Source organism: Mya arenaria, chromosome 2, assembly GCF_026914265.1.
Source record: "Mya arenaria isolate MELC-2E11 chromosome 2, ASM2691426v1".
In the NCBI taxonomy this organism is placed as follows: domain Eukaryota; kingdom Metazoa; phylum Mollusca; class Bivalvia; order Myida; family Myidae; genus Mya; species Mya arenaria.
This window is the reverse complement of record NC_069123.1, coordinates 51,194,805-51,208,853: the sequence shown is the minus strand read 5'-3', so window position 1 is coordinate 51,208,853 and position 14,049 is coordinate 51,194,805. Positions and strand designations below refer to the sequence as shown.

Genomic DNA, 14,049 nt, shown 5'->3' with positions numbered 1-14,049 from the left:
CTGTGGCAGAAATAACCTCGTATCATAGGGTACATGATGTCAGAGTTTTTATTCCGATTATGTGCAAACATCTTAGTTAGTATGTACATAAATAATGTGAAAATAAATAATAATACAAACAATCTTGCTTTGATTTGCATTAACTTCATAAGAATAATCACTCGTCCAATATAGAAAGTTTACAGGTCGTTATGCGGTCATAAAGATCATATGGGTGATATTTGTTCAAAAAGATGGTCACGGTGTCAAATGTTTGAAAACCTTAACACCCATGAGTCTACATGTTCCGCTAAATAGCAATGATCTGAAAGGCATTTTCTAAAGTACTTGAAAACAATAAAAAGTCGTGAAGTCGACTGGCCATGTGAGAAGTTCAAGTGACGCACTGGGCGGCAAGGTCACACAATGCAGCGCTAATAAAACGGCCGCCAACCGCTCGAGCATATCAGTTGTTCGATTTCACAAAACAGGTTGTAGCTGAATGGGTCTTTGGAAAGTTGAAAATTGGGAGCTCCGCGCGGCGGCCGAACCGACCCGAGTTTGCGCGCGCTACGATCATCAGCGCGCTCGCGCCGGGCACCGGGGACGCCGCCGTGCCGGGGCTCCCCTTTTATTTTTGCACAACCCATACCCATAAACACTGATACTAGACAAATGAAATGTATAATCATTGTTAGATGACCAATATAAAAAGAATGGTGACATGTGGGGTTTACTTATCTCGTTAAAATGACCGAAAATGTTTCGCGTTAAAACGACTGTAATTCGTTAAAACGACTTGTGTATTGTATGCGAACAACTTGAGTTTCTCGTTAAATCGACTTAAACTGACGATTTGAACAGCCTAAGTATACTGTTAAACCACTAAGTATCTTTTTAAACGCCTTCCATATCTTGTTTAAACGACATAATCGCCCATTTACCGCGCTTAATGCCTGGTCGCATAATGCCTGGTCGCGAGTATTATCATGCGATTCCGATTGGCCATAATGAGATATGTCAATCGTTTTATCTACATACGCAAGTCGTTTAAACGAGATAAAAATTGCTTTAACGAGATACGCATGTCGTTTTAACTACATACACACGTCATTTAAACAAGAAAACAATTGCTTTAACGAGATACGCATGTCGTTTTAACTACATACGCTCGTCATTTAAACAAGAAAACAATTGCTTTAACGAGATACGCATGTCGTTTTAAAGGATACCAAATTGTTTCAAAGATTTACTAAGTCGTTTTAACGAGATACGGGGAGGGCCGATTTCTAACGTTGTAATAACTTGTGGCCCAACACTTTTGTATATTTATACATATGTGCTGAAATATTTGCTCATTTAAACGAGGTACGTCAGTAGTCTAAAAACGATTTACAAAGTTGTTTAAATGAGTTCCAAAGTGGTTTTACAATATACGTAAGTCGTGTCAATGAGATAAAATATAACACGTATGGCACCTCTATGCCACCTTAGTTATAAGATAAAAATCTTCAAAATACTGAACTTAAATAACTAACCGCAAAATAACCACTGCAATCATTATTCCAACCGTTGAAGACAATTATAAAACACATAATACATAACATACTAGTTTAGAAATGCAAATTTGAACATGTCTGTGAAACAAATGGGATACAATGAAACATTGAAATTGACTTCTGGCATACAAATAACAGCAAAGATACGACCACTTATATTTGAATCGCATCATGAGCATACATGTATAGTGGCTGATTTAGAACATAGAGTTCTTATTATAGTTCTTTATGGTGATGTATACCAAATTCAGTTGAACTCACACTTGTCTGTACCCTATGTTCAACACTACGTTATATTCATATCTGTCATTAGTGTGTGACCTTGAACTTCAAGCTGGAGCCTCATGGTCTTGCATCGGTCACACAATCGCGCACCCACGCACGCACACACATTTTTGTCACGGTAATATTATGCTACTACAGACCTATAACAGTAACGTTTCTAAACATGTTGTACATAAGCCTACACCATTTAGAACTAGTTTTATGACCTACTTTCATCCATTTTTGCATGATTCATGACCCCAATATCACAAAAATACTTAAGTCAAATCTCAATCTCAGTCTCATTTGATCTCAGAACAGCTTTGCATATATTTAAAATATTTGAGAGCAAAAACTGTACTTGAGTCAAATTTATTATTTTTGAGTTTTACACAAGTACACTTTGTGCTATATAGATAAAAAAATATTTAAAGAATATTGAGCAATGATTTTAATCAACGTAATGCACAAGAGAAAGAGCTTAAAACAGTAACACATAATAATGTAACACTGCAATGTGGAAAAATGAGTAGAGATTGAGATTTGACTTCAGTTTTTTCGTGATATTGGGGCCAGATATTTTGACATTGTGGGTGTGATCTTGACATTCCACCATGGGCGATAAGTTGTGCAAATAAGTGCAACGAAGAAAGCAGTTGTGCCGAATACACTCACGCAGATCTCGTGTGAACCCGACAGGCATATGTTTATAAAAAAAATCACTTCAAATACATTAATTCAGCATAAAGACTATCACGTTGTCTTATACTTCTTAAAAGCGTGATTGTTGTTTTTTTTTCAGATAAAAAGGAATTAAACTATTAACACTATTTAACACATATTTGAACATTTGCTACCTTCGACTTTTTTCATGCGTTTGTTCATATACTCAGAGCTCAGAGTTGATACATGTACTTATAGTTACACGTTAGACAACTAAAGTACATTTCTACTATACAATTAAAGTCGATTGTCATAAATTTTGAACTTTATAATATATTTGTACAAGGCAGCTTTTCATATTCGCACGAAGTATCCTTCCATGTTCCGCCGGGTAAGCTGAGGGGGACCTCGACACTGAAAAACAATTATGACAATAATTGAAATAATACAGTGCTAAAAATTCAAATGTGAATTCATGTTTTAATTCATGTCGTATTTACAAAATTTGTTAAGTACAACTTTCGAATTTCATTTAATATCGAGATAAATGTATTTTACATCCTAATTGTTCTTTATAATATTCATATTTCATACCTACTTAATTGTGTTTATTAGTTTCGAACAGCCAAATGGGCCTTTCTAAGAAAAGCCATCGTGGGTTTGTGCCCTTTCTTTTCAACATCATTTTTCCACTTCATGAGGTACATGAAAATGAAGGTTTTATTATTGTCTTTACAATCTTGTTGTGATCGCAGATTTTGCATGTCCACATACGGAATCCCAATCTCAATGCCGAAAAGCCAACAATCTTTCCCAATTTCTTCTGACATTTTCACCAATTCCCTTTCGCTTGGCACTCGTTCAAGCTGCCTCCACTCCTCCTCTTGTAACAGGTTGTACGTTTCTTTATACCATTCGTTTAAAGCGATTTTTCTGTCAATTTGATGCAAAGTGGAACACCCTGAGCAAGTTATGCTCTTGTCGTATATAAATTGACTCACTCGCAAAAGACCTTTGTTGTGCTCTGAAACATTGGGACACTGGATAAACTCTTCAAATGGTTTCGACATGGCGATTTTCTCGGAGCGTGGTAAAAGTCCGAGGATTGCCATCAATTCTTTGTGCAATCGGTGCCTGATTTGCGTACACAGTGTACTTTCGATGGTAGTGGCAATAAATGTCATTCTACTGTATATCACGTATTCTTCGTACCAGATTGTCAAAACAGCGGAATCGCTTACATTGAACACAGCAAGGCCATTGAATAGCAGAAACCTACCCCCCTCTCTCGTTACTTCATACGACTGAATACAGATGGCTAACAATCGGTGAAAGAAAGCTGGTGGCATAAACTTATCTTTAAAACGAAAGCACAATACGGGAGTGTTTCTCCCTTCACGACAGACAAGCTTCTGGCGGTTTTCTGGCTTTGCTTGAAGCCTGCATGGGACAATATAACAGCCCTTTATTTTCGTATTCAAATCGCTATGAATGAAAACCTCTTTGGCACCCGCAAGGTTATCCACTTCTGAATAGGCATCCATACAATCTTGTTCAGGAATCTGCTCAAACGAAAACGGTTTGGCCATGATGTCCAAATATTCCATGTACTTAAGAACATCATCTCTATGCTGGTTTATCTTGACTTGACTGTTTTCAAAGATTTCATTCAGTACAGCTGGATGCAGTATAGCAAACTCTTTATAATCAGCCCACTCTGCTGTATTCCGGACGCTCTTGTTGCTGATGTGGGAAATGAAGCATTTGAAAACATCGATTAGCCACTCTGGAGAAAGTATGATCGAATCCTTCATCGTCGGTTCATTGAAGTACAAAATGTTTCCAAGCATGTGTTGGGTGCCTAGAAAAAGCTCAAGTCCTTCTTTATCTATATGCACTGCATTCTGTTTGGATGCCTCTTCCACATCTTTCATATATACCAGTTCCATTTTATCATCGCGCATTTTATTTAGAGCTTGTTCTATTTGAATCCATTTTGCGGGAATTGTTTCTTCCCACGACGTTTGCTTTTCTGTTAACTCTTTGATCTCTGTTTGCAATTTCTGTATATCCTCGCTGTTGCTGTCTAGATTGTTAATAAGAAATTTTCGTCTGTGGATATGTGCCAGTATAGCTGGCGTTTCTTTAAACGACTCTAGAGCTTTCTCAAATAGTTCATCTTTCCGTTGTTCTTTTTCATCCTCTTTGCAATTCATTTTATCCTTTCGAGTTCCAACCAATATAACTGTTGGTTCGACCTCTCCTTGATCTTGCATCGAGCTGTACAAATGTATAGAATTCAGCCAGAATTTAAATGCGTCCAAGCAGGTAAACCCTTTATGCATCAAGCCCGAGAAATCATCACTTTCTTCTACACGACTGTCCAGGTCCTTTGTCATGTCCATCAATAGCAGATAAATTGATCTTTTGTTGAGGAAGAAGTGATGTGTTGTGTAGTAAATATTCTGCCCAGCAAAATCCCAAATGTATACATATTTTTTTTCAGAATCGAATTCCTCTTCCAAGGGCAATTCCTTTTGTTTTTGCTTGTTGTTCTCTCTTTTATCTATGACATCAAGGTAGGGTTGATGTAAAGGCCAATTTCTTTCAATGTTTTTCTTGACTTCATGTTCTGTGATAAATCCAGCATCATTTGGCTCTGGTATTATTTCTTCATGTCGTTCATATGTAGTTCGTTGGTCGGGCTGACCTACGTCCATCGGTTCGCCTTTTAAAGTTTCGTTACTGGAAAATAAGCTTTCAACAACCACTTCAATACGTTTCTCGAGTTTTGGTTCTTGTTTGTCAAGCACCCAATCGCCTTTATTATTTATCCTGCAACGATGCATTTCAATGCCCTCGGTGCTTGGGGGGTATTGTTCTCCGTCTGGATAGTTTGGCGGTCTTTTACCTCGAAAATCTTTGATAAGGTTGTTTACGAGTGATGTCTTGCCAACATGGTACATTCCAACAACCATCAGACGGATTCTATTTATCTTCTCCTTTCCATCGCGGAGGGCTTTAACATACAGATCGACAGCATCTTTACCTTGCTCATGCACTTCAGAAGGAACGTTGTCTTCGTCCATTTCATCGTTGTCTTCGTCATAAACGTTTTTCATTATCAGAGAAGCGAGCTCTGGTGTATTCCACATTCGCAGAAATACGCGTATAACTTGCTTTTTATCTTTAAGACCTAACCCAAGGTTCAAAGCAACCACATTGACAAAACTTTTCATAAGTTCCGTCAGATGTTTGTATCGTCTTTCTTGCGTAGCTTCTTTTGCAACTGCTTTGACGATTTTGTCAAAATGTTCTTTGTTTTGTGAAGCAATGATTCCTCGGACATAGTTTATCACGTTGACGCCCTCTTCAATGTCACCCCCACTTATTTCCCCTTCTACGTCCTGTTCCGCCATACTTGATATCGTGGGTAGTATTACCTTCAATAAATATATAAATTTATATATTGCTGTTAGTACAGTGCTGAGGGAGGGAGGGAGGGAGGGAGGGACGAAGGAAGGAAGGAAGGAAGGAAGGAAGGGAGGGAGGGAGGGAGGAAGGAAGGAAGGTAGGAAGGAAGGAAGGAAGGAAGGAAGGAAGGAAGGAAGGAAGGAAGGAAGGAAGGAAGGAAGGAAGGGAATAAGCGAACAAACAAACGAACGAACAAATGGATAAATTATGAAGGAATAAATAATTACATAAAACTATCTAATTATAAGTGAACAATGTCAAATACCCTCCGCTTTTCGTGACACATAATACACAAGATACAGGCAGAGATACAAAGTTCCATATCTTAAAATGACTTCAATTTACTTCCTTGTTCAATACCTGCCTAAAATAGAACTCATTGCCAAAAAAGGAATTGCCATTTGTAGTTGTTAAGAATGTTTTGAACATGTTGGCACGTATAAGTATTCCATGCTTGCAGTACATAAATTTGCGTTCATAAACAAAAACCTTCAATGAAATTAATTTCTTCAGTCCTTAATAAGTCGTACACCAGTTGACATTCTACATATTCGTGAACTGAAGCGAAATTGATTGACCCCGAATGACCAGAATAAATAATATCTACGGTACATTGTTGACATAACAACGAAGTATGCTAAAGCTATATTGATTACTTACAACATTTTTGTTCTGTTTTCAGGACTACTTTCGTTTTCAGTAATACTGTACGGATCCGGAAATGAACGCAAAACGCATTCGGAGCTCCTCGGCCATTTTTATCGAAAACAACCTCGAATGTATATGGACGGTTTACTGTCAGAAATCGGTACACTTTAACTACGCTGTAAGTAGATCGCGTAGTAGTTTAATTTAGCGGTTACACTTAATCACTTAACTCTTGGGAATCATAATTATGTTTGTAATAATACACTTCACTCGCAATCAATTTAAACTTAGATCAATAAATACAAGCCAAAACACTACATCTACTTCTATTAATGTACAGGCATACAGATAAAATAGCCGAGGGGTTCAGAATGCGCACAATGAAGCAGCACAAAATATAGGTCCAAGCTTTAATTTGATAAACTAACCATGCAGTATTGTCATTTATAAATTATGCATTTGTAATTTATCATAGCCCAAAACACGTTAAAACAATACATAAACATTGAAATGAAATCAGTAATTATCACCTTTTACATTCTATAGCTACTACAGGCTCTTGTTTCATCATTGTTTTCGCGGAAATTAGGCCTGAGGAATAATTATACAGAGCCTTATAATGTGAAAATGGTCAAATCAGTCACGGAATTACAATGTAGCTAGTTTTAAAATTATAGCTAGGATGTTTACCAAGGGGTTCGAAGTAGATTAATATTAGAGGTGAAGCATGTTGTAACAAAGCTGCTAGAGGATGGTTCTTGCAACACGCTGCATTATGATGTAACTTAAACATTTCCTAAACATTACCAAGGTTTCCAAATAACAAGTAAAATTGGGACATTCTTGTAAACAGGCCTATCTGAGGTTGGCAAAAGGGTGCAGCCACCATCCACGATGAATTATTCCAATTAGTTATATTAGTTATGTTAGAACCATCATGACAGATCAAGAATCAGCCAACATTGTTTTCATTAGACAGCTTGAAAAGCGTATAGAAAATATTCTACCAGTACTCAGTAGCATATGACAAAGCATGAGTCCAAATAAGCGGTCAGATTTAGGAAACACGTGTACAGATTCAAAGGTGCCAAAGGTAAATATTTCACGAGTGGCGTAGCGCGCAATGATACAAACGTTTAATAGTAATACATGTACTTATGTTCGAGACGTTGCACAGACCAGTGAAAGTTTACACGTCAATATCAACAGTGCACACACGGCATAAATGAATATCGAACAAGTATCGACTATTCAATTTATACATCATGACAATTGTGCTCAAGTACTCCTTTATTGCCTCTAAAATATGTCAATCATGTCACTTTTATATTTCATGGCGTTAAAAAAGCAAATAAAAAAAAGTTATTGCCATTTAAATGCCATATGGTAATGTTATGAACGCCCGTGCCGGAAACCGTTTCCTCCTCACAAGATATATAAGTATCTTCCATGGCCGAGAGTGTAAGATAGGTTCATTCCGACCCGAGCGAAGGGTGTTTTCCGGAAACGAGGTTTACCGGGATGAACCTATCTTACACGAGTGGCTATGGTAGATGCTTTTTCTCCCACCTCAGTTAAACAAAATTAAGTAAAAATGTATTTTCTGCTGGAACTCTTCTGTGCTTAGTGAAAATAATTGCGTATGGATATGCGATAGCACGTGGTTGTCATGGATATCCGCGCAGTGATCCAGTTAATGCTAATAGTCAAATCGGTATTTTTAAATAGTTCTAAGGAGAATGAAGCATTATTTCTTGAATGGTGCGTGAAAACTGTTTTATGGTGACATTTGAAGCGAGCAATAATTAATCAGCGTTCTAAATATAACCATAAGACAAGATTTCCTTGATGCTACTGACGACAGTCTTCAACAAGGGAGGTAATTACAATGTGGTGACCATTAAAAAGGAGTTCCATACGGGCATTTTATCTTGGCCCTGGGCAAGATTATAAGTATCTTCCATGGCCGAGAGTGTAAGATAGGTTCATTCCGACCCGAGCGTAGGGTGTTTATAGTGGAAACGAGGTTTACCGAGTTTCCGCAGAACACCCGGCGCGAGGGTCGGCATGAACCTATCTTACACGAGCGGCTATGGTAGATGCTTTTTCTCCCACCTCAGTTAAACAAAATGAAGTAAAAATGTATTTTTTGGCTGGAACTCTTTTGTGCTTAGTGAAAATAATTGCGTATGGATATGCGATAGCACGTGGTTGTCATGGATATGCGCGCAGTGATCTAGTTAATGTTAATAGTCAGATCGGTATTTTTTAAATAGTTCTAAGGAGAATGAAGAATTATTTCTTGAATGGTGCGTGAAAACTGTTTTATGGTGACATTTGAAGCGAGAAATAATTAATTAGCGTTCTAAATATTACCATAAGACAAGATTTCCTTGATGCTACAGACGACAGTCTTCAACAAGGGAGGTAATACAATGTGTTGACCATGAAAAAAAGTTCCATCCGGGCATTTTATCTTCGCCCGTGGGCAAGATAAGAATATCTAGCATGGTTAAATTATTGGATCTTCTTATCTGAGGTGGGAGAATATAAGTATCTTCCATGGCCGAGAGTGGAAGATAGGTTCATTCCGACCAGAGCGTAGGGTGTTTTGCGGAAACGAGGTTTACCGAGTTTCCGCAAAACACCCTGCGCGAGGGTCGGGATGAACCTATCTTACACGAGCGGCTATGGTAGATGCTTTTTCTCCCACCTCAGTTAAACAAAATTAAGTAAAAATGTTGTTTTTTGCTGGAACTCTTTTGTGCTTAGTGAAAATAATTGCGTACGGATATGCGATAAGTCGTGGTTGTCATGGATATTCGCGCAGTGATTCAGAGTATGTAAATGGTCTAATTGGTCTTAAAATAGTTCTAAGAATAGTGAAGCATTATTTCTTGAAAGGTGCGTGAAAATTGTTTTCTGGTGACATTTGAAGCGAGAAATAATTAACTAGCGTTCTTAATATTGCCACAAGACAAGGTTTCCATGATGCGCTACAGATGACAGTCTTCAACAAGGGAGGTAATTACAATGTGGCGACCATTAAAAAGAAGTTCCATACGGGCATTTTATCTTCGCCCGTGGGCAAGATAAGAATTTCTAGCATGGTTAAATTAATGGATCTACTTATCTGATGTGGGAGAAAAGAATATCTAGCATGGTTAAATTATTGGATCTACTTATCTGAGGTGGGAGAAACAATAATCTTAATTTAATGTCGGGTATATGGAAAAACAACAACATTAGTTTAATGAGTTGTTTTCCGACATGAATAACACACATACATAACATAACAATGCACAATAATGAACTGGCAGCCTGGGAATAAAAGCATATAGTTTATATTCTTGCAGACTATTACAAAAAGTAAGATGGATTAGAGCACTATATACAATGATAACATCAACTAGTTTTCCCGGCTGGACGGCCAATTTACACGCGCGCGTTACCGCTAGTTGATATACCAAGTTCAAGTTTTATTAAGTAATTTACGGCCACCGGCCCATATTACAGAACATATTTACATCAATGTCATTCAAAAATACCATTGTCATTTCCATGTCTATATAACAATATTAACAATATTATAGAAACTTATCAACATTTAGTTATTTTTCATAATTGCATGAATGAATTGGCATGTCTTTAACAAAGTGTTATAATTTTTACATGACAGTTTGCTATGAAATACTTCCACTGTAGAGTTTGCAGTTGTTATACTTCCTAAGTAAAAACATCGTATTATATCATATTTCTTGCATTCAATGAAAACATGGTACTCATCTTCAACTACATCTATGCCATTGTCAAAACAAAAGGCACAAAGTCTATCCTCACGTACAATTCCTAGATATCTACCAGTCTCTATACCAAATTTGTGACTAGAACATCTGAATTTTGCAATACTTTTGCGTAAATAGAACGGAAAGTTTGCACTAAGATAGTATTCAACATCGAGTAGAGTTTTAAAGTATTTATAGTGCTGGCATCTGGAAGATTCGTTTATGTTACGATACCAATCTTGTTTTAAACTATCCGATACACGGCATTTAAACGTTTCAATGAATAACTGTATATCGCCAACTTCCTGACTAACCCATACGAAGCCAAAACCAAATTTAAACAAGGTTTCCCTAACCTCAGAAGCCCACGTTCGCCTACCTATGTCATCTAGCCGTTTTAACATACAATAACAGTTTTTGGGATAACGATAGTTCGGCATAATAAGTAATTTGCACCAATACTTTATAAATCTGCATGTATAGTCCAAAAAAAGAGGTAAACGACCACATTCCCCAAGAGCAACATCATTATTGACAGACATATTCACTCCTAAAAACCTTTTACAATATTGAATCTGAACACGTTCTACTATAGGTGAATATTTTGTACCCCATATTTCGGATCCATAAAGTAATACAGGTTTCACCATTGAATCAAATATTTTAAAGCTTTCAGCATAGTTAAGATATATAAATTTACGTTGAAAACCTTGGATGCAGTTAACCGATTTGGTAGCTTGCATAGCTAACTTTCTTAAGGCTTTGGACCATGACAGCTTTGGAGTAAATATCAAGCCCATGTATTTATAAAATGAAACAACCTTAATTGGCGTAACACCGAATGACCACTTTTCCGTGCCTCGCAGAGGTCCACCGTTACGGAATACTATATTCTCAGTTTTATTTACATTGACTGTCATCCCGGTGTCTTCACAAAATGTTTTAATTGTATTATTTTGCCGCTGAAGTTGTATTACTGTTTCAGCTGGGTTTGCAACGTCGTCAGCGAACATTAGCGTTAGTATATCAGGTATTTCGTTTGATACACAGATTCCAGAGTTGCAGTGATCTCTTAAATATGTACAGAGGTCATTTATATACAAAACAAAAATCAGAGGACTACAAATATCACCCTGGCGCGTTCCCTTTAAACATCTGAATCTTTGTGTAAGGCCATGACTTGTTCTGACTTGCGCGACAAGGTTTACATACATCGCTTTTAATGTTAACAAAAAATTGCCAGTAATGCCAGTAATACCAGTGTATAATTGTTAGTCCTCCAAAGAATAAATGTTCAAGATAATAATAGTATACATTTTAAACAGCAAAGTTGTAAGCAACATTATGTGCATGGGAATTACAGCATGGTTCAATAGTGTCTAGTTGGTATAAAAAGTTTGAACCGAAAAAAAAAAATAGGGAATTATTCAATTTTTCACCATTTTATATTTCATAAAACGCTTAGCCGCTGACTATATTTTGAACAAAAAAATAATTGAAATTGTTATTTTAAGTTCTGCGATGAAATATACATTGTACCTTGTGACTAGTAATCCTGACTCGGTCAGCTGTCGTGCATTACATAATTCTCCATTGTTCAAAACGTCTGTAGATTATCATCACCAAAATCTAAAAAAGGTTTGACAATTTTCTCGTCTCTCTTTTGTTTAACCAACGAAATGCCACAAAATAACGGTGTGCGGATACGCACAGCTCCACCGGATGTGTGTACGGGCACTGTTGCAATGGTGGTGTGTAACCTCTGAGTAGATTTCCTGCTTCTTGACCCTTAGTGCGAATTTTACATGCCATCATTATATCAGTTAAAATGGGTCCCTAGACTTACCGAAATACGATTATTTACCGAAAGACGGATAAAATTACCGAAATACGCATGAAAGTTACCGAAAGACACCTTCTAATGCATTTTATTTTTAATAATCTTGTATATATAATGATTATACGCATTGTAGCCAAAAATTATAAAAAAATATTTAGAAATAATGACTTTATTGACAAAAGAATTTCCCTTTTTTAGTCAAATAGAGTTATCTCCCGTCGTCAACCGAAATACGATTTATGGATATGGTTAAACTGGAGTAAACATGATAGAAATTTACCGAAAGACGCTTGCTATTGTATTTATTTTTAATATTCATATATATTTGATGATTTTACACATTGTAGCCAAAAATTATAAAATAATATCTAGAGTTTTTTGACAAAAGAATTTCCTGTATTTAGCCAATAAGAGTATTCTCCTGTTCTCAACCGAAATACGATTTATTGATATGTTTTTGGTGAAGTAAGAACATGACAAATATATACAGTTAACTTAATACTGAATTTTTATTTTATTTTTCATAATTTCTCTACGATTAACATCGAACATGGAAGGCTGCATAAAACATAATTCATACACATAATAAAATTACATGAAATATTGAACGCTGCAAATACAAAATAAAATGATTAACTTACACTATGTATTTAAACTATTGACAAAGACATATACATGTTAATGACAAAAGCTATGGTAAATGTACATTGAAAATTCACCTTGTGTTACAAACAAATGTGTCAGACATACAAACAATAAAATTGAGATTGAGTTATAAGAACCCAATTCCTACAATTTGAACAATGTATGCATTGATCACTACTACAGTCAACAGCACATATAGCATAAGGAAACTCATCCATCATAAATGATCCCAGAGTGTAAAGTTCTATTAATTTGGACTTCTTTAATACTTACAGCAATAACTTACCTTTTTACTCGCGATTGTTATTTATGAATCTTCAAATGAAGCCGTCAATTTGTGTGAAAATCACCCGCAATTATAAATGTACACGTAATGCGGTCCTTTAATGCGTAATTATTATGGTATTTACTCAACACGTGTCACAGAGCCGAAAAGGGTTTACCCAAATTAACACACTTTCAATAATACCAAACTGTCCCCCAAAAAACGTGCCGCTTCTTTGTGGGGTGTCATATACCGGGTGATAATTATGTTGTTTTAAACATCGCCTGATTTTGTGTATTTGGTGTGGTCTGGTTAATAGTGTCCATAAGTAGGCTAATTTATCTGATGATGAGAACTTCGCTGTTTTGAAAACTTCTTTTTTCAAATTTCGTATAAATAAAAATTAAAATTTGAAAGCCCTGAAATATAGTATAGATCTAAGATCTACTGTAAGTTAGTTTAAAAGAAAATGATTTTAGCGACATTTTCGACCTATTTCAAAGGCAATCTTTCAAATATATCCCAAAATACTTTCAAATGCTGTATATTGATCTAACATTTCCATAAGAATATAAATGCTATTATTTGAATCCAAATTCATAATCATTTTCATAATACAACAACTAATAAGTTATCTTTACCTGCGTTAAATCGTCTTTCGGTTGGCGAAGGGAGACAACTATTTCACTGACATATTGTTTTTATTCAATTGAACAATTAGTAAATATTTTCATGAACTTTTTCATTTTTATGAGTGTGTTTTAGTTATATGAATATTATGAGATCATCATTAATTGGAATAATTGATTATTTTGGAAGCTTTTATCTGTCTTTCGGTTGGCGAGTCGGCACGCGGAATTCGATCTCGAACACTGAAATTTCAACTGCCTATTACATCATTATATTTTAATATTTTTCTCTAAAATT

General features: G+C 36.1%; 1 protein-coding gene across 2 annotated transcripts; it reads right to left on the bottom strand.

Annotated features, from left to right (window-relative positions):
* Nucleotides 1-32: 32 nt before the first annotated feature.
* On the bottom strand, nucleotides 33-6,708 carry LOC128207538 (uncharacterized). Of its 2 annotated transcripts, none has more exons than XM_052910519.1 (3): nucleotides 6,600-6,708; nucleotides 3,060-5,908; nucleotides 33-2,879 (listed from the first exon to the last, which is right to left on the bottom strand). In XM_052910519.1, exon 2 carries the CDS (start codon nucleotides 5,882-5,884, stop codon nucleotides 3,077-3,079), a length of 2,808 nt encoding a protein of 935 aa, XP_052766479.1. In that variant the 5' UTR covers nucleotides 5,885-5,908; nucleotides 6,600-6,708; the 3' UTR covers nucleotides 33-2,879; nucleotides 3,060-3,076. The 2 variants fall into 2 exon arrangements, with proteins under 2 accessions (XP_052766479.1, XP_052766486.1); XM_052910526.1 differs by having other exon boundaries at nucleotides 3,064-5,908.
* Nucleotides 6,709-14,049: the final 7,341 nt, after the last annotated feature.